The sequence below is a fragment of the Helianthus annuus genome, chromosome 13 (assembly GCF_002127325.2).
Source record: "Helianthus annuus cultivar XRQ/B chromosome 13, HanXRQr2.0-SUNRISE, whole genome shotgun sequence".
Lineage (NCBI taxonomy): Eukaryota > Viridiplantae > Streptophyta > Magnoliopsida > Asterales > Asteraceae > Helianthus > Helianthus annuus.
In genome coordinates this window covers 170,334,622-170,353,577 of record NC_035445.2, presented here as the reverse complement: position 1 = coordinate 170,353,577, position 18,956 = coordinate 170,334,622, and the positions used below count along the sequence as shown (strand labels likewise).

At 37.8% G+C, this 18,956-nt stretch overlaps 3 protein-coding genes across 3 annotated transcripts; 2 read left to right on the top strand and 1 right to left on the bottom strand.

Moving 5' to 3' along the window:
* Positions 1-247: 247 nt before the first annotated feature.
* On the top strand, positions 248-2,735 carry LOC110900672. The gene is made up of 2 exons (XM_035981755.1): positions 248-529; positions 1,182-2,735. Exons 1-2 carry the CDS (start codon positions 332-334, stop codon positions 1,716-1,718), a joined length of 735 nt encoding a protein of 244 aa, XP_035837648.1. The 5' UTR covers positions 248-331; the 3' UTR covers positions 1,719-2,735.
* A 4,385-nt stretch (positions 2,736-7,120) lies between these two features.
* Positions 7,121-7,616, top strand: LOC110897658 (UDP-glucuronate 4-epimerase 3). Its single transcript, XM_022144405.2, has 2 exons — positions 7,121-7,417; positions 7,537-7,616. The coding sequence occupies exons 1-2, from the start codon at positions 7,154-7,156 to the stop codon at positions 7,600-7,602; spliced, it is 330 nt and encodes a 109-aa protein (XP_022000097.1). The 5' UTR covers positions 7,121-7,153; the 3' UTR covers positions 7,603-7,616.
* Positions 7,617-14,843: 7,227 nt separating this feature from the next.
* Positions 14,844-18,659, bottom strand: LOC110900673 (putative disease resistance protein At3g14460). The gene has a single exon (XM_022147550.1). The coding sequence runs from the start codon at positions 18,555-18,557 to the stop codon at positions 14,844-14,846; it is 3,714 nt and encodes a 1,237-aa protein (XP_022003242.1). The 5' UTR covers positions 18,558-18,659.
* Positions 18,660-18,956: the final 297 nt, after the last annotated feature.

Here is an 18,956-nt window from a genome sequence, read left to right as displayed (position 1 = left end):
TGATCAAATAAGTTATGTTATGGCTTCTAATAAATCGATATGGTTGTTGTTTATAAATCTTTTAGATATAAAATTTGTTTGATTTCTTATATGCTTTAACTTTTAAGCACATTGATATCAGTTGTTGAGTTGAACTGTTGAAGTTGAAACTCTTACTTCGGGTGCCTTTTATTTATATCAGTTAGTTACCTCACTTACACATCCTGATTTCACATTTCTTATATGTGTGTATGCAATCGTGCAGTGTATGTATATATTCTCTGGTCAATGGAAGAGTCAACTCAGAGAAGAGAAAGACTAAAAGCTATGCGATTGGAAGCTTCAAAGGAGGATGCAACTCATAACAAAGATCATTCAGCTGTTAGTCTCGCAAACCCGTTACTTGAATCCACAACTAACTCTGAAACTGAGGTGCAGACGGCTTCTCGAAGCTTTAGTTATTACAACAACCCAATGGCTGCGTATTCCGGCAACAAGCAGAGGAGCCAGGCCAGCTCTCAGATATCACAGAATATTTCATCCACTCCAAGTAATACCATATGACCTTATTCTTATCACATAGTTTTGAATTTCTTATGTTATGTGTGCTAATTCGTTGGTGTTCTATATATATTCTTGATTTCACCATTTGAACGTGAAAGCTTACATCTCTGCGTGACTTGTTGGGGCTTAAACAGATAATCATTGAATCTGTGTTTAGTTAATTGACCTTTTAAGATGATTGGATTGGAGGCAAATAACTTTTAAGAGATTGTCACTAAACAAGTATCATAAATTGCGAATTGATGCTATGTGTTTATATATGTAGCAATATGAATATCAAATGGGTGATCATGTTGTACAAGTCTAAACGGGTCAATTTTACTAACCATTCTAGTCAAATTATATTTCTTCAGTAACATTCTTAATTTTTGAGTGATCGACTTAAGAGGTTTTATGAATTACAAATACACTTTGAGCAACTTTCAGCTTGTTTGACCCGTTCCCTTTTAAGCCATCAAAAAAACATTATTTTACTCATTTATAACTGGAATTGATCAAATCAGTATATGGGTTGAAATTGCCACTTCTTATGCATACAACAGTAGTTTGATTTTCTTTATATTCATTTTTCTTATGTTTTCGGCAAGCATTAAATTGATTTTCTTATTAATTTACTTAATTATTTTTTGGTTCAACAGGTTTGCAGACCAATGAAACGTTTCTCACCTTCCCTTCAACCCCATATAAACCAATCGCCAAATCCGCAAATGCAACAACCACAGGGATATTATGCAAGTTCTAATCATGCTTATTCATCTAACCCACCACATAGTAGCTCTTTACCGAACCTGAGTTGGAGGGGCAATAGTCCTCACCCTAGAGGTGTCGGTTTTCCTAGCCCGCAAACCCACTTCACCAGTGGTCCAAGATATGGGAGAGGGAGAGGCCGTGGGTCAGGACAGGGTGGAGGGCGAGGGCAGGGCCATAATCATGTATTGGCAGAAGAACAACTACCCGATTGTTTCTTCAACAAGTCAATGTCGGAAGACCCTTGGAAGTTTCTAGAACCAGTAATTTGGAAGTCACTCAAAAAGCAGCGGCTTCCACCTTCTCTTGATGCGAAAAAACCGAGAGTTTCAGAATCTCAAAGACAGTCTAGTTCACAACCTAGCCTTGCTGAAATATTGGCTGCATCTTTTAATGAAGCTGCAGAGGATGTACCAGATGCTGAATGATTTTTCTAAGGTTTTGTTTGGATTTGTTTATGGAGGATGACGTGATGTGTAGACTTTGAATTACAAATCATAGTCTAGGCCCTCTCACCACGGATCCTACATGCAAGCTGGATATCCTAAGGCTTGATCGTTACTCGTTTAGCATGAATCATGCACAGATTAGTGTCCACGCTCTTCAGCATAGGGGTGAGCAAAAGGAAAAACCCGACCCTACCCGACCATTACCCTACCCGACCCGAGAACCGATCAAACATAAAATACAGAACCGATTCACTACCCTAAATATAGGGTCGGTTCCGGTCCATAGGTCCAAGTCGGGTTTCACCATGAAAAGAACCGAGAAACGAACCGACCCGACCCTATTTTATATGAAAAATTGGAACCGATCTAAATACCTAGGTACTTGGGTTCGGGTCGGGTTGGGTATTTTTCAGTTCGGTTCTCGGTTATTTTCGGTGCGGACCTAAACTTGCTCACCCCTACTTCAGCAGCCTCCCGGAGAGCAACTACAGCGGAGCTCGGAAATCGTAGATCTGTTTGAAATCCTGTTAGCGATTTCTCTCACGAGCCTCTGGAACCGAAGTTTCATAAGCTCAGTACTCTTCGGATACTTCTGGTATCTCTCTAGGCCTGAATCTTTGTGGCTTCTTTACACCTCGGGTGACGGAGCAGACTTCCATAATAGTCAGTGGCGGAACTAGCACAAAAATTTAGGGGTATCCCAATTAATTAGTTTTTAGACCACGGGTATCCTTTGTATAATAGAGACGAAGTTGAGGGGTATTTTTACATTACGAAAACGGAGTTAAGGAGTATTTTTACACTACGGAGACGGGGTTGAGGGGTAGCCCGTGCTACCCCTACTAACATTCTAAGTCCGCCCCTGATAATAGTCATTTTTCCACATTATATCTGTGTATACCTTTCCCGTTGAATCTTTCTACACAACCATTTTGTAATATTACTGTGAATATAAAAGCATTTGATGCATAAAAAAAGAATATTTAGATTATCAAACATGCATTTTGAAGACCACTTGCCTGACACAAGCTGCTATTTTATTTAGCTAATCACATTGGTTAATTAGCAGGTTGTTAAAAAAAAAGCCATAAAAACATACCTTTTTAATGTTTTTCACAATAGTTTGAGTGTTCGACTTACTCTCTTTCAGTTTACATAAGTTATAAAATTATATAATTATTGCTACAAAACACAAAAAGAAATCGTTTTATTGTTGTGTCACACCCATTTTAATCTAATTATATTACTGCAGTAACATTCTTAATTTTTGAGTGATTGACTTAGGAGGTTTTATGAATTACAAATACACTTTGAGCAACTTTCAGCTTGTTTGACCCGTTCCCTTTTAAGCCATCTAAAAAACATTATTTTACTCATTTATAACTGGAATTGACCCAATCAGTAAATGGATTGAAATTGCCACTTCTTATGCATACAGAAGTAGTTTGATTTTCTTTATATTCATTTCTCTTATGTTTTCGGCAAGCATTAAATTGCCTTTCTTATTAATTTACATAATTATTTTTTGGTTCAACAGGTTTGCAGACCAATGAAACGTTTCTCACCTTCCCTTCAACCCCATATAAACCAATCGCCAAATCCACAAATGCAACAACCACAGGGATATTATGCAATAGTCCTCACCCTAGAGGTTACTATAGCCCACCAGGTGTCGTTTTTCCTAGCCCGCAAACCCGCTTCACCAGTGGTCCAAGATATGGGAGAGGGAGAGGCCGTGGGTCAGGACAGGGTGGAGGGTGAGGGCGGGGCCATAATCATGTATCGGCAGAAGAACGACGGCCCAATTGTTTCTTCGACAAGTCAATGTTGGAAGACCCTTGGAAGTTTCTAGAACCAGTAATTTGGAAGGCACTCAAAAAGCAGTGGCTTCCACCTTCTCTCAATGCGAAAAAACCTAGAGTTTCAGAATCTCAAAGACAGTCTAGTTCACAACCTAGCCTTGCTGAAATATTGGCTGCATCTTTTAATGAAGCTGTAGAGAATGATTTTTCTCAAAGACAGTAATTTGTGGGTTTGTTTTTTATTGTAAATTTCTGCTATTTGTGACTAGTGTTTTCTTGTTCGTGTTTTTTTTTTTTTTTGCGGTTGAATTATGAACTAGAGGGTTTTTTGTGTTCGGTCCGTAGGGTTTTTTACGCAGATGTGAAATTGGGAATGTATGTTGCGCTCTTGTATGTTTGTTGGTTTTGTTTTTGCTTGTTTTGGAAGGGATTTTAGCTATTGAGTTTGCATGCACACCAGGTGTTTGGTTTATGACTCAATGAAAGGTGCCTCTTTTTGTTACAATTTTTGAAATGAATTTGTTTTCAGTGTGTAACTATGTGGCGTTTTGGAGCGGATCTCAGGTTGTTAATTTGTTTAGAACATCAGATGATGGCTTTGGGTATTTTGTTCTATTCATATCTAAATCTTAGATGTAATTGAACACTTGGTAAAATGAATGAAGAGACGAAAGTAACAGAATAACTAAGGTTTTGTGAAATGAGTGTACTTGATCATATATTTGATTTTAGTTTCATTCTGGCTCAATCCAGTCGAATGCGTTTGGACCATTTGCATTCCACTGATATTCATGGAAAAAATCAGTTGTCTTTTATCACCTTTTACTCCAATAAAGTATCATAAAAAGCTCTTATGAATGGTATTGGTGTTAGAGTAAGGGCTTATAAGGCTGGACGGTATGGGGACCGTCCAGCGTCGTCCTCAAGCCGTCGCCGTCCCCCTCTCCATGCCGCCCCCTCCGTCTTCAAGCCGTCGCGTCGTCTCCATCGGAATTTCGACGTCCAGGACAGAGCAAAACAAGTGGGCCCCCTATTCTTTGTTTGTTTGTGAATAAGATTTGTACATTAGGCATAGATACTTGTACATAGTGGGATGGGGTAGGACCATCCTCGCATACCCTCTAATTTAGTGGGATGGACCATCCTTGGGAGGACTATGACGTGGCGCCTACGTGGCGGATCATCCTCCCTTGGAGAACCATCACCATATCCTCTAGCCTAAGGTTAGAGGGTATGGTGATGGTCCTCCCTTGGAGGATGATCTGCCACGTAGGCGACACATCATAGTCCTCCCAATGATGGTCTATCCCACAAAACTAGAGGGTATGAGAGGATGATCCTACCCCACTACTTTTTTTATTTTTTTTAATTTCTATGCCCTATGTACAAGTATTGAAGCCTAATGTACAAATCAGAAACAAAGGGGGCCCACCATGGTGGATCATCCTGGACGTCCAATTCTTGACGTTGAAGATGGGGACCGTGGGGGGGGGGGGGGGTTGACGCCGGCGCCGGACCGAGACGGGGTGGGGGACGGGTCCATACCGTGCAGCCTAACAATAATAACATTGCATCTTCTGTAGATATGTTTACCCTCTTTTAAGAGTACACTTTCATGTGATTGACACTACCGCATTAGAACTTTAGAAGAAAGGGCATAATTTGTTAACTATTGTTTTTTAGTTAGTCCTTAGATAATCTGGAATTGGAAGTAAGAAACAGATTCACTTTTTTTTAACCATAACACTAAAAAAGTTAGTTAAGCTGGCTTCTTATTTGAGAACCCATATAAAGAAATTAGCAATTACTCGATAACAAATAGGCTTACATGTATATCTGAATAAATTTGAATATTTCTTGGTCAAAACATTATCCCTTTGACCCGTTTTAACCAACCCGTTTCTGGCCTCCACTGGTGTATAGCCACTTTTTGTTTGTTTAACAAGTGTAATTCAGAAAAAATTTCAGTTATCTAAAGATGAATTTTTTATATATACAAATTCAGTTGTGGGGTTTGGAGAACATGCATGCTTGCCATTTCACTCTGTCTAAGCTTTTGTAAGTAAGATATTTTTTTTAGTTTATAATTTATGCATTATTTTGATAGACAATATATTCTTGCTGAACTTAGGGAGCATAAAAACTCTTATACTGGCTTTGACTTTTTTCAACTTGTTTTACTGCTTTCATGCTATTGGTTCAATCGACTTCATTTTTTTCTTCATGACTTAGTGTGTATGTAGTGTCGATTTTTAATAAAATCAGAAAATTGATCATGTGTATTCCTTAGCTTCTTTTGTAAACTAGATCGACATTCATGTTGTAGTATCCAGTAGATCATTTTTCATGTCCAAATTGGGGATGAGTGCTAAATTAGGGTTCTTGAACCTAAAAGTCGAGGTTTTTGATTTAATTGATTCAAAGACAAAGAAGTTTGTAAATAACAGGTTATATGGATACCTAGTGATAGAATCTGAAATTCAGATTTGATTGAAACAAGAACAAACAAGATAGATAATCCAATTCGAGAAGGATTAGGTCTCCAAATGCAAGGTTTAAGAACCCTAATTTTTATAGAATAAACATCGACCTGAAGAAAGATGACCTAATCTCCATATTTAACATAAAAAAACAGAAGATAATTAACTGCTAGAAAACCACTTTGGAAACTGTTCCCGCTATTTGTTTAAATTAATTGAATATGCAGCTGGTCTGGTTCTGGGCTTGGATTTGGGTCGGGTTCTGGGCTGTTTTGTACTGGGTATGTATCACCTAGACTCATATTTATATATGTATAAATTTCGCATACACTTGAACGAGTGACCCACTAACCCGTTTCTTTTTCAGGAAAGTTTATGAGCTTTTATTAACTAATTATGTTATTTGTTCATAAAGTGGAAGTTTAGTTTGATGGCTATGTATAGATTTGTATGTTGCATCATATGTACTATGCAGATTGCTATTGGAAATGGTCACTTAATCTGTTAATTTGACTATATCTTTGGGATTCATTTGGATCTTTTAGGCTGCTAATTGTCACGGAGTTAGTTTTCGACCCCCGTGTGGCGTTCCCAAGTCCCCGGGGACAAGCCAATCCATCCCGCTTCTTTGTGTGGGTCACTGGTTTCGTCTTGCCTTGGACTCATTAGGAGAGCGGCGCCAACTCTCGACCAGTGGTGCGTTCGTCGTTTGCACGACTAGGCACGTACACCTCTTCATTGACACTGACTCCGTCCCCGATAAAGTCCAGGACTAGCCAGTAACCCAAGCGTTCAAGCACAGCCCACAGCATTGCGACCTTCAAATATTTGGCCCGTCACATAATGCTCACTTTGAAAGTAGTTTAAAAAGTAGGTATGTTCTGATTTTTTATTTTCTACATCAGTTAGTTATTAGTAGCTGTTATTCATACAAACCCTATAGGTTCTTTTATATCCATAATTTCATTTTATTAAATTAGATTACTTTTTACTATTTGTTTTATTAATAAACAATACCTTAATTATTTTTGTGTCCTAGGTTACGTTTCTAATACTGCTATCTTTTACATGACCACTCACTCTCTGTTCGATTAGGTTAAACTGAGAGTTGTGTGTGTGTATAGGGATACCGATGGGAGTAACGGTCAAGTCATCAGTCAACATCGGATTGAAAACAGGGTACTCTGTTTTGGTCACCGTAGCAGCCGGTTTCGTCGGAATCCACATCAGCGCCGCCTTGAGATGCCGTGGTGACTACGTTTTAGGGTTAGACAATTTTAACAGTTATTACGATCCTACCCTCAAAAGGGCTCGTCAACATGTGTGGAAAAAAAGTGGGATTTTCATTGTGGAAGGGCACATAAAGGACACCGGTTTGCTGAACAAACTCTTTGAGGTAGTTCATTTTACTCATGTTATTTATTTAGCTGCTCAAGCTGGTGTTAGATATGCAATGAAGAAACCCAAAATCTTATACTCATAGTAATGTTGCTGGTCTTATTATTGTTCTTGAAGTATGCAAAAATGCAAATCCACAGCCTGCAATTGTTTGGGTATCTTCTAGTTCTGTTTATGGGTTGAATACAGAAGTACCCTTTTTTTCGGAAAAAGATCGAACTGATCCTATACGCTGCAACGAAGAAAGCGGCTGAAGAAATCGCTCAGACGTATAATCATATTTATGGGTTGTCTTTGACGGGTTTGAGGTTCTTTACGGTTTATGGACCATGGGGTAGACCCGATATGGCTTATTTTTTCTTTAGTAAAGATATCTTGAAACGAAAATCGATTCCCATTTCTGAGTCTAGTAATCATGGGACTGTTGCGCGTGATTTTACTTTTATTGATGATGTTGTAAAGGGTTGTTTAGGTGCTTTAGACGCCACTGAAAAGAGTATAGGAAGTGGTGGGAAGAAAAAAAGGGGTGGCTCTGTTTAGGATTTTTAATTTAGGGAATACTTTAGTTTCTTGATTGAAGGTTGACTTGCAGTGTGTATGTGTTTTTTTCTTTTCTTTTTATTATAAATTTCTTGATATGAGTTTGGTTTTTGTGATCTCATGATACATTTTTACATTCCGCATGACTTTATGATTTCCTTTGTTTTGTTACCTCTTTACTAATCTTTTTTTTTTTATTGTAATTTGTCAACTGAAGTTGCTAGTATAGGGTTATCAAACAATCGTGTCGTAATAGTAGCTGTGCATTCTTGCCATCTAAATCGCAATCACCAGTTGTTACATAAATCTATTAACAACCTAGGGCAATAGTCGTGTAAACTTTACAGGTCATGTCTACTTTGTTTATCCATTATTTATAAGATATTGCAACTGCATGAATACCTTCCGAGTTACTACCAAGAGAATTAGATCCTTCTAGGATACGATGTTGGGAGATTAAATTTGTGTGCATCGCAATCAAGATAAAACTTAGCTAATACCCTACATTTACTATGAGTTGGTTTGCAGCAGGATATTAGTTAATCAATGTGTCAGGAGGTATCAGTGTTTCATCGTCAACTGGCGCAAAACAATAAACAAGAGTAAAAGAACAATTGCTATAAGCACAAGGTATTCATCAAAATCGATTGTTTCAATACATCATGTAAAACTAGTTATAAATTAAAATTGAATTTAAAGATGGTTTTCTAGCTAACGCTCTAGCTATGAAGAGGGTGACATGCAAATTTTCTCAGAATTTGCACACATAAGTTCATGCACCGACTTCACACTCAACTGCTTGACACATTAAACTAGGGGGTCAAGTGATAATAATATCAATGCAGACTCTTGTATCTATATTCTTGTTGAGACGTACGGAATTGACAAGTGACAATTATGTATAACATCCTCTCAACAGATTGTCTTCGTCAAATGATAGGCTAACACGTGGCATCTCTTCTTCATTAGCGAGACTTCATCAATCTTCACTAGAGGTAACTCGCTTCAGTGGTAAAGTTCCCTTAATCTTCATCAGATGGTAAATTGACAATTGACATCATAGGCTAGTTCCATAATCCTCATTAGTGGTAACTTGCCGTCAGAGGTAATCTCCATTAATTCTTCATCAGTTATAAGTTCCAATCAGAGTTACGTAACTTAGCCCAAGGGGTCCTTGAAATTAACAGCCTAAAAAACAACGAATAAATGTCTAGTTAAAAAAAATCCAACCTTTTTTTACAAACAAGCGAAATTAATTAAAAATGCTTAATTGGGGAAAACCTTGACTTCAAAATCGGAGCTCTAGATGACGAAATTGGGTCCCTGAGAGTTGGGAAAACCAACCTATAGCATTTGTCCACGCGTGTGGCTTGTTGAGACATTTATGTCCATTACTTATCCTCGTATAGCTTCAAACGTAATGAAAGTTATGCCCTTTTTAGCTTGAATCAATTTCTAGTCCGCTTCTTGTGTCTAGTTGCAACAGATACGATTATGCCCTTTTAAGCTTGAATCATTTTCCAGTCCACTTCTGAGTGTCTAGTTGCACCACATACGATCATGGATTAGCTCTGTATCCCTACCACTTAATAATAATAATTATTATTATTTTATATAAATTTAGACAAAAAGTTCTTTGGATTGATCCAATCCGATCCATTTTGAACGACTCCAACAACTACTAGTAACCGTGTTGATTAGTCAAAGGCTTGGTTAATTTAAAGAATGAGAAATTGCTAAATATTTGAGTTGCATACCACTGAGATGCAGGATAGACTCACGAGAGTTTTGTTCCAAATTACATGAAGCTACTTATCATTTCTAGGCTTTCTTCACTCGCACTGTTTGCAAAATCTTTAACACCTGTGACTTAATTTGTTTCTCATGTTTGTTGCTTCTTCGATTTCTTATTCAACCTTATCTTAAATCTCAGGATGTTTGCAGAGCATGTAAATGAACCAAATTATGGCAATAGATGTAGCCAGCCTCCTTTCCACCAATTATGAAGTATTTTGGATGTGTGTTGTTGATTTGCAGAATATCTTCTTTCTTCAACTGCAATTAAAAAACTTCTTAAGGGTCAAACAATACACTTTGATATTAATGGCCAAACCCTTTCCTTTTCAAATTCAATATAACAAGAATGTTACATAAACAACTTTTTCCATTGAAGATGGTGTGGATCATGTTGCATTTCTGTATCAGCTAAAAAAACTATTCTCGAAACATTATAGTAATCAATTTTGAAGTCAATTTTAATTTGTTTGACCTCAAGAGTCAAACTGTACTTCATATTGTCGATGCAATTTCAAGTCATTTATATTAACTACAAGGATAACGAGTCAAATGGGCAGATCCACCGTGGAGGGTAGGGCATATCCAGGGCCCATGATTTTTAGGGAGCAAATTTATATAGCAATACTATCAATATTATAGAAAAAATATACTAAATATATTGTTTAGGTAAAGGATCATATACAACACATAAGATTTGTACGAAGTGTACCCGGCCAAGGGAGGAGGACAAGTGTCCTTGCCTTGAAGGGTAGTTTAGTAATTTCTTATTTAAACAACTTCCCCCATTGATTTTCAAATGGATATAACTCTTTTATACGTTAATATTTTTTTTTTTAAAATTACACCTTATTAACGAGCATTCCATTCTCTTTAATTCGAGCACCCCGTTGCTATAGTTTCCTTAAAAAAATTACAGGATTTTGAATACCCAGCACATGACTACGTGATTTTGAATACTTATTATGTGATTACACATTCAACATGAACCATTACGTGATTACACATTCAGTATAAATCCACTACGTGATTACACGCTCAATATGATTAAAAAAATATTAACCTATGAAAAATTTATAGCCATTTGAAAATCAAGGGGGAAGGAGTTCAAGTGGGAAAGGACCAGAATACCCTTTTGTTATTTGTTTCTTTAATTGTTTGTATCTCATATTTACGAAAATGCCACTGGATTACTTTGAGCCATAGATCTTAAAAGATCGATGGCTTAAATACTCACGTATGCTTCATACAAGACTCGTCTTGTATAGAAGCCAACCTCTATTTATTTTATATTCAATTCAATTATATACAACAAATAAGCTATGGTCTCAACCAAATAATATGTGGGTAATATAATTCTGTGATATTTTGATGGGCTCAACCAAATAATGCGTGTGTGTAATATAAATAATATGTGTGTGTAATATAATTATGTGATCTTTTAGGCAAAAAATATATATTAGGAGGGGAACCTTATTTACATTTTACCCCAAAACTTACAAAAGAATAGGAACAACCATACAAGTGGTTCTAAAGTTATTAAAACATAATCAAAACAAATGTTACTTTTTAAACACTCCTTTAGAAAAAGTTTAGACGACTATTCTAAATAGTATATGTTCTGTAATCATAGCTAAACTTAAAACATTAATTGGCCATAAGGTCAAAAGAAAATTAAAATGTTTGTACCAGAGTCCAACACTCCAACCCGCCTCAGTTCAACCCTACTAAAAAGTCAACAACAATAATAACCCGAACCTGTTTTGACTCGTTATCCAACCCACCCATAATTTTTACGGGAAAAAAGTATAAGCTTACCAGAAATGATCTTGTCCGTCATCAAGCACTTTGACCCTTTCCTTTAACTTAGCCTCTGGTCCGATATTTGAAAATTTCTTAAGACCTTCACTTTGAATATTGAATCCAACTGATTTTCATGAATAAATCCTGTGTTATATCATGAATACTAATAATCAAAACCAGTTTGTTATATTATAGGGTAGTCAAATGCTGTTGACTTAAAAGGAACTTACATGTATGAGAATACCAGTTTATCAACATATAAATTAATGTCATCATTAAAATTCAATTATAGGTTTTGAGCAACAAATCCTATTCCAACAATAAAAAAAAACAGGCACATGTCTGAGAATACCAGTTTATCATATGGAAATCAGAGGGTATTTAATTAACAAGTACCTGCCGTCCATGTAGATGCAGGGGATGTCGGTCGGCTGTGATGGGTTTAGAAATCCGATAGGATATGAAGATGGTGGTACGATGTCGGTTTCCCCCAGTGATTGGGTATTCGCGGCAGGGAATCTCTTCTCGGTGACTACAGAGAAACAAGAAGAAGGTAAGGGTTATTTATTTAAACCAAACGACTAGCAATAATTAACAATTATTCCATATATTAATAACCAACTTATACGTGCATCATTAGTTGTACTTTGTGCTTAGTGAGTGTTTCAAAAAAATACTTAATTTTTTTACTTTTTAACCCAAACTTTTCATAATTTACATTTTAACCCCTTTTCTTTTTTTTACTTTTACCCCAAAGTTTTCCATCTTTTATAATTTAACACAACACTTTATTATTTACAACTTTCGTATCCCATGCTTTTTATCTTTCGCAAGTTTTTCGTTTTACGTTTCGTTCTAAATTTTGCGAGTTAACATATCGTAGCGTTCATGTGAGGCTCAACGTTTTTGCTCTATTTTTCATATTTGACAGACCCGTCGCAACGCGTCCATTTTTCCCATTTTGAAAAGTTCGCCGCAACGGGCGAGTCGTAGATCCACTAAGTTATTATTTTCTACGTTTTACGTTTCTGGTTAATTTCTTCGTATTAAGACACTGTAACGGGTGTGTGTGGTTCAACGATTTTAGTCTGCTTTTCGTTCAGTGTAATTTTTACTATTTTATCTATTTTATTTTTACGATGTTGAGAGTCGATGCGGTTGTGGCATTGGTGCTACTTGGCACGGTTTTACAAACGTTTTTAACCTATTAAATTTTTTACTATTTTTTTGTTTCGGTTTACCCCTATATTTCCTTTGCTTAAAAACTATTTTTTACGTGCATATTTTATGTACAGGTATGTGTAAATATGATTTCTTCTACATTCCGATGTAAACTTTTTTTTATAGACGAGTAAGGTCAAATATAATACGTTTTAGTTTAAAGAAACCATTTTACATGCATATTTATATTTACGTTTTCGTATAAGTTCAAGTTGTTCTACGTTTCGACGTAAACGTTTTTGGGAAATGATTCAGGTCAAATATAATATGTTTTCGTATTTATTTTATGTACGTTTCGTAAAGTTTGTTTCGAACCGAGTGGAGTCAAATTATGGTTTCTTTTTCTCTTTTTTTTTCGAAAGCTCTAATTAATCCCTTTCGATTACATGTGCATATTTTCCTTCATACCCGTTACATTTTTATTGTATAAGTTGGGTCATATATAATACGTTATGATTGTTCGATATGAATTCCATTTACTTTACGCTTGATCCAATCACAATGCTTATACAGGTTACACTGCGTTCAACTGGATACGTCGAAATGTGTGTTTCCATATGGTTAATGTATCATATAACGTTTGGACTAATCCATTCAATGTTTACGATGTATCCGCGCCGCAATGCGGGCGGGTCTTAACCCTAGTTGCTATTTAATTAACAACTACCTTTCTTTCAATTAGTCTTCTATTTCGATGCAGGGGATACGAGAGATTCGGGGCTAGTAGTGGGATCCTCTTCCTTCACACCTTCCTTTCAATTTTGGGCAGTTATACTCTATTCTCAAACTCAAAAGTGAAGGTAACAGTGTCTCTGGTAGATCCTTCACCTTTGGGCAGCTGTAGATGCCCAGATGTTGAAGGGATGTGAGGTGTTGGAGTCTCGTTGATAGTGATTCCAGATTATCACATTCTGTTACGTGAAGAATAATAGTTTAGGGGTATTTTACTAATTATTAGTAGTTTAGGGGTGTCTTATGTAAGTTTCTATCTATTTATGTGGATGTTACGTATGGAATGAAATCAAGCCAGAATTTGAGTCAAATATCTCTCTATCTCTTAGTTTTCTTTCTCCCCAAGGTTTTAACCCTATCAAGGGTATCAGAGCCAGCCGATACCTCATCGGAGCTCTTCCGCCGCCGCCATGACGAACACCCGTAACAACGAGATTGATAACACACTGAAGTTCCACGATAGGGTCATCAACGAGATTCAGATGGCGTTATCGGCTTTGATGAAACAGCAGGAGCAGGCTTCGAAACAGCAGGAGGAAATCCTCAAGGCTGTGCGGGACAGATCTCAGTCGTCCGGCAGTTCTTTTGGATCCTTCTCCGGTCCAGACAACGATTCCAGGGGTTCTAAACCCTTTTGGATCGGAAAAATCGAGTTTCCCAAGTTCTCCGACGCGTTGTTTGAAGACCCACCGGAAGAGATGGCTTCGCTACAACAAACTAGTACGTTACAGGAATTGAACACCGCTTTTGATTCGTTATTAAAACAGGTGACGTTGAGTGAAACCCAGGCCGTGAGTTTGTATATCAAAGCCCTCAAGCCGAACATCCGGGGCCCGGTTAAAATGTTCAAGCCACATACCTTGCACGAAGCGTATGGGTTGGCGAAAACACAGGTTCTTAACAATGAAACCCTAGAAGAGAATTTTACAGGGGGGAAATGGAACGGAGGTACCAAACCCACTGCTACAAAAATTACCCCACCCACAAATCTTTTTGGTGCCTGTTTAAAGGCAAAGGCGAGTTCCGTAAATGATTGGCGCCCGCCATGGCGCATCACTAGGATTTCTCCGATTGCAACCGGAAGGACCGAATGGCGTCCACCCTGGAAGGAGTCGACTCAAAAGAACTCATGGATGCTGCATTTTTTTTTCTATTTTGTGATTCTTGAGGTCAAGAATCTTTTAAGGGGGAAGTATTGTTACGTGAAGAATAATAGTTTAGGGGTATTTTACTAATTATTAGTAGTTTAGGGGTGTCTTATGTAAGTTTCTATCTATTTATGTGGATGTTACGTATGGAATGAAATCAAGCCAGAATTTGAGTCAAATATCTCTCTATCTCTTAGTTTTCTTTCTCCCCAAGGTTTTAACCCTATCACATTCCCTTATCTTCAGAGATGTAAGAGAAGAAGGGAAAAGGTGAGACGATTGACTAAAATCCCTCACATCAGGTTCACCATATAACGTTAGTTTAACAAGGGAAGCTGGGAAATTCTGATAGCCCCATTCTGAGATGGGCTTTTTCAACCCCCCTGTTGTAAGCGTAACCAGTTTGGGAGGCCAACCCCCACCATGAATGGAAACATCAATACCTGGACACCCTCTGATTTCCAGATGTTTTAACAAGGCGAGATTCTTTAGCTCAGGTAATGACACCAGACGTTTACAACCAATAATTGACAAACGGGTGAGGTGTGATAGCTGAAGCTCTGGAAGTGACACGATATGTGGGCATCGCATTACATCCAGGCTGGTGAGGTGAGTGGAGTTACTCAATTCACTGATTGATCTTAGATTTTCCCATCTATAAATATCTAGGGTTTCAAGCATTGGCATGCTTGTGTAGTTGATTTTTCCCTGAAGTTTATCACAATTGCTTATACGAAGTGATTTGAGCTTATTCCCTCCTCCTTCTTTTGGGAGGTAGACATCTGTAATAACTGAGCAATTTTCAATATACAAACTCTCAATGCTATTTGGACAGCATAATCGCTTTATGCTACTACAAGAATCTACATACAAACGTCTAAGAGATAACAGGCCGGTGCTGCTCCCAAAATTGTCATCCTCCTCTTTCTCTTCTAAACTTACCAAACCTGAACAATAAAATAATCTCAATTCCTTTAATCTCACAAGCAGCTTACTTGCCTCTGTTTCTGATTTCCACAAGTATTTTATTTCACTACATCCCCTGATACTTAATTCTTCAACTTCCTTAAGATACCTTATAACTCCTCTCCACACCTCATATGTAAGCCCTGATACACAAGTTATTTCCAATTTAGTGACTGAAGAAGCTACCTGAACCAGACTTCTCAAAACACCATCACCACATGTGTCAATTTCAAGAACCTTGAGTGAAGGCAGTGCTTGAAGTGAGACATGAATCAATTGTGGACAATTCTTTACATAAAGCTCTTTAAGGCACGTAAACACTGCTGCTGAACCCTCATTTATAGTTGACCACCCCTCCCATCCAGACATATCTTGAAATCTTAGAACTTCAAGTGAACGGAAGGCGTTAACATCATTTCCCGTTAATTCCAAACCTATGATTTTAACCTCATCCATGCCTTGAATCTGCAACCTCTTAAGCGAAGGGAGCAACCCGAATGAGGGTAGAGATTTGCATTTTCTACAATCACGTATACACACATTAACCAACTCATGAAAAGAGCGATCACCAACCCAATTTGAAATTTGTGTTCCCCCGTATGACACGACTGAAAGCGTTTTCAATGTATCACTATTAGGTTTCAGCTCATTGAGAACTTCCTCTTCAAGTGTATCCATTCGTGAGCCATCAAACACATCAACCCATTGCAGCTCTAATCCAGTAATCTTTTTTAGAGATAAGTCCGCCTCCCGTGCATGCTTTGCGCTTTGCACTTTGTGCAATCCCTCAATGGAAACTTTCCCATTGAGATTTGTTAATCCCTTGAGCTCATTTATTGCAAAGCCATCATCTCCATCAATGATGATCTTGGTGAGAGTCTGAAGGCTTTCCAACTCACCAATCCCCATTGGCAGCTTCTCCAAAAGCGGAGTATCCCTTATATCAAGATGTCGCAACTTTTTAAGCTTCGAGAAGCTTTCAGGCAACTTAGTCAGACTTCCGCAATCAGAAACAATCAATGTTTGTAGATTATAAAGGTTGCCAATGTTCTCCGGTAACACTTCGATCCTAGTTCCAGATAAATTAAGATACCGCAAGTGCTTCAAACTACCGATGAACTCTGGTACCTCAGTTATTTGAAAACGACTCAAAGAAAGAACCCTTAATAATGTTAAGCTAGGAAGTAAGTCAACCAAAATCTTATTAGATAAGAAAAAGTAGCTCCAACCTTTATTCACACCGAGAGATACTGCTAAAAATGTTCTCAAGCTTTTGGCTCCTTTGAATGCCTCAAACTTTTGGTAACCTACATACTCATCGCGAGTAAATGACATATGGCGATACTTTGCCAAAGCTTCTGTCTTTGTCTTCATATGATTGTCAAACCTTAGAAAACATTCTCCGGCAACAAAAGTGGCCAAGTCATTCATCAGATCATGCATGATAAACAATGATTCATCATTAGGTGCATGTTGGAAAAATGACCTTGATAATAAAATTTCAAAATATTCACGGCCCAAGCGTTCTGGTGACTTGGATGGGTTCAAAAACCCTTCTGCCATCCACAATGATACCAACTCCTCCTTGTCAAACAAAAAGTCTTTGGGGAACAAGGAACAGTATGCAAACAACTGCTTCAAATCTGCAGAAAGTTCATGGTAGCTTATCCTAAGTGCCGGAACAATCTTGTCACTATTTTCCACATCTTTACCACTTTCAGTGGCATTACCAATATCTACATCCCATATCTCGCTATTCAACACCTCATCCCAGTCTTCTCTATCTGCTTTTGTCCTTAAAAGCCTTCCAATTGCCTTTAAAGCCAAAGGCAAACGACCACACTTTTTCACAATACCTTCAGCTTGCGGTTTAAGTGTCGTGTGTGAGTCGAAGTTATCTACCCCCAATGCATGTAGTGCAAATAAACGCAATGCATCTTCATTCGACAAACTCTTGAGACGGTCTACATTATGAAAACCTATCTGTTTGAGCAATTGCTCCTTACGAGTGGTCATGATTATCCTACTTCCAGGAGCACATGACAGAAACGGTCGAACTAGGTTTTCCCAATCACCATAGTTCTCACTCCACACATCATCAACTACTAGTAGAAATCGTTTGTCCTTCAATTGCTCAGTGAGAGCCTTTTGAAGCTGATTTAGATCTGTAAATTTCTTGTTTTCTTTAGTCACATCTTGAAGGATAGCATCAGTTATCTTGAAAATATCAAAATCATCTGAAACACAAACCCATGCCTTGGGTTCAAAGTGATCCTGCACCTTTGTATCGTTATACAAAAGTCTGGCTAGAGTGGTTTTTCCAACCCCACCCATACCAACTATAGGTAAGACACTAAAGTTATCCTGAGATGACCCATCATCATCCCCCAACAACTTTTTAAGCAATTGCTCTTTCTCAACTTCTCTTCCGACAACATCGCGTTCTGGCAAAGAGGTTTCGCTTCTTCTACTAGTATTTCTTGGCTTCTCATCTATCTTAAGCAAACCTAGATCCGTTTTTCGTTTTTCTAGATTTTCTAACTCTCTGTTAATACTATCTAACTTGGGAGACAGCCTATGAGTTAGTGAGAAATTTGTGCAGCATGATGGGATGAGCTTTCTTACCATGCTGGTGGATGCTGCAGGTTCCTGCAGGGTGAGTTCACGATGCATTTCTTCGGTAGCCAAATCGTCGAGTACGTCATCGATATCGTAAGCCAAATGTTGGAGAGCATTCAGCCATGATTTGACAGATTTATGAGTCACCTCCTTCTGGGATGCATCGTTAAGCAGATCTTGGATCCTGGACAGTGTGGTCTTCAACTCCTTGAGCTCGTTGTGAATTCCCTGAGCGCGAGCAATTCGCTTGAAGGCTTCATCGGTCATCTTCTTAACAAGGACTTTGAGGAGTTCATTTGCAAGAGTTTCAGCCATGGTTAACAAGTGAAATGGGAATGAGGGTAGTTGCTCTGCAGACTGAAGAGAGGAGTGTAGATAAGATAAGATATGAGTGGAGTGCGTAGAATGAATGAATGAAGGTAGTCATGGTTTTATAGTCAGTGAATTTAACCAGTGGTGACAAGAGGAGTTGAGATAAGATATGAGTGGACTGAAAGAAGGATTCTGTTCATGGTCTTATCTACAATGGTCTTGGTCAACATTGTTCTCAAGCATATTCCATTAATTAATATATTTTTGTAACATTTTATGAATTAAATGGCCAGGTTGCCAACACTCATTTACATTTATTAGTAAAAACTAGAAAGGGTATATTTGTATAACGGAATCGGCATGTTTCTGGTTTAATAATAAACACGTCGTGCTTGTGTTTAA

Coding starts and splice junctions, on each gene's coding strand:
- LOC110900672 (XM_035981755.1), top strand. CDS start 332: ATGCAACTCATAACAAAGATCATTCAGCTGTTAGTCTCGCAAACCCGT. Junction 530..1,181: donor GAATATTTCATCCACTCCAA/GTAATACCATAT, acceptor TTGGTTCAACAG/GTTTGCAGACCAATGAAACG.
- LOC110897658 (XM_022144405.2), top strand. CDS start 7,154: ATGGGAGTAACGGTCAAGTCATCAGTCAACATCGGATTGAAAACAGGG. Junction 7,418..7,536: donor TGCTGAACAAACTCTTTGAG/GTAGTTCATTTT, acceptor TTGTTCTTGAAG/TATGCAAAAATGCAAATCCA.
- LOC110900673 (XM_022147550.1), bottom strand. CDS start 18,557: ATGGCTGAAACTCTTGCAAATGAACTCCTCAAAGTCCTTGTTAAGAAG.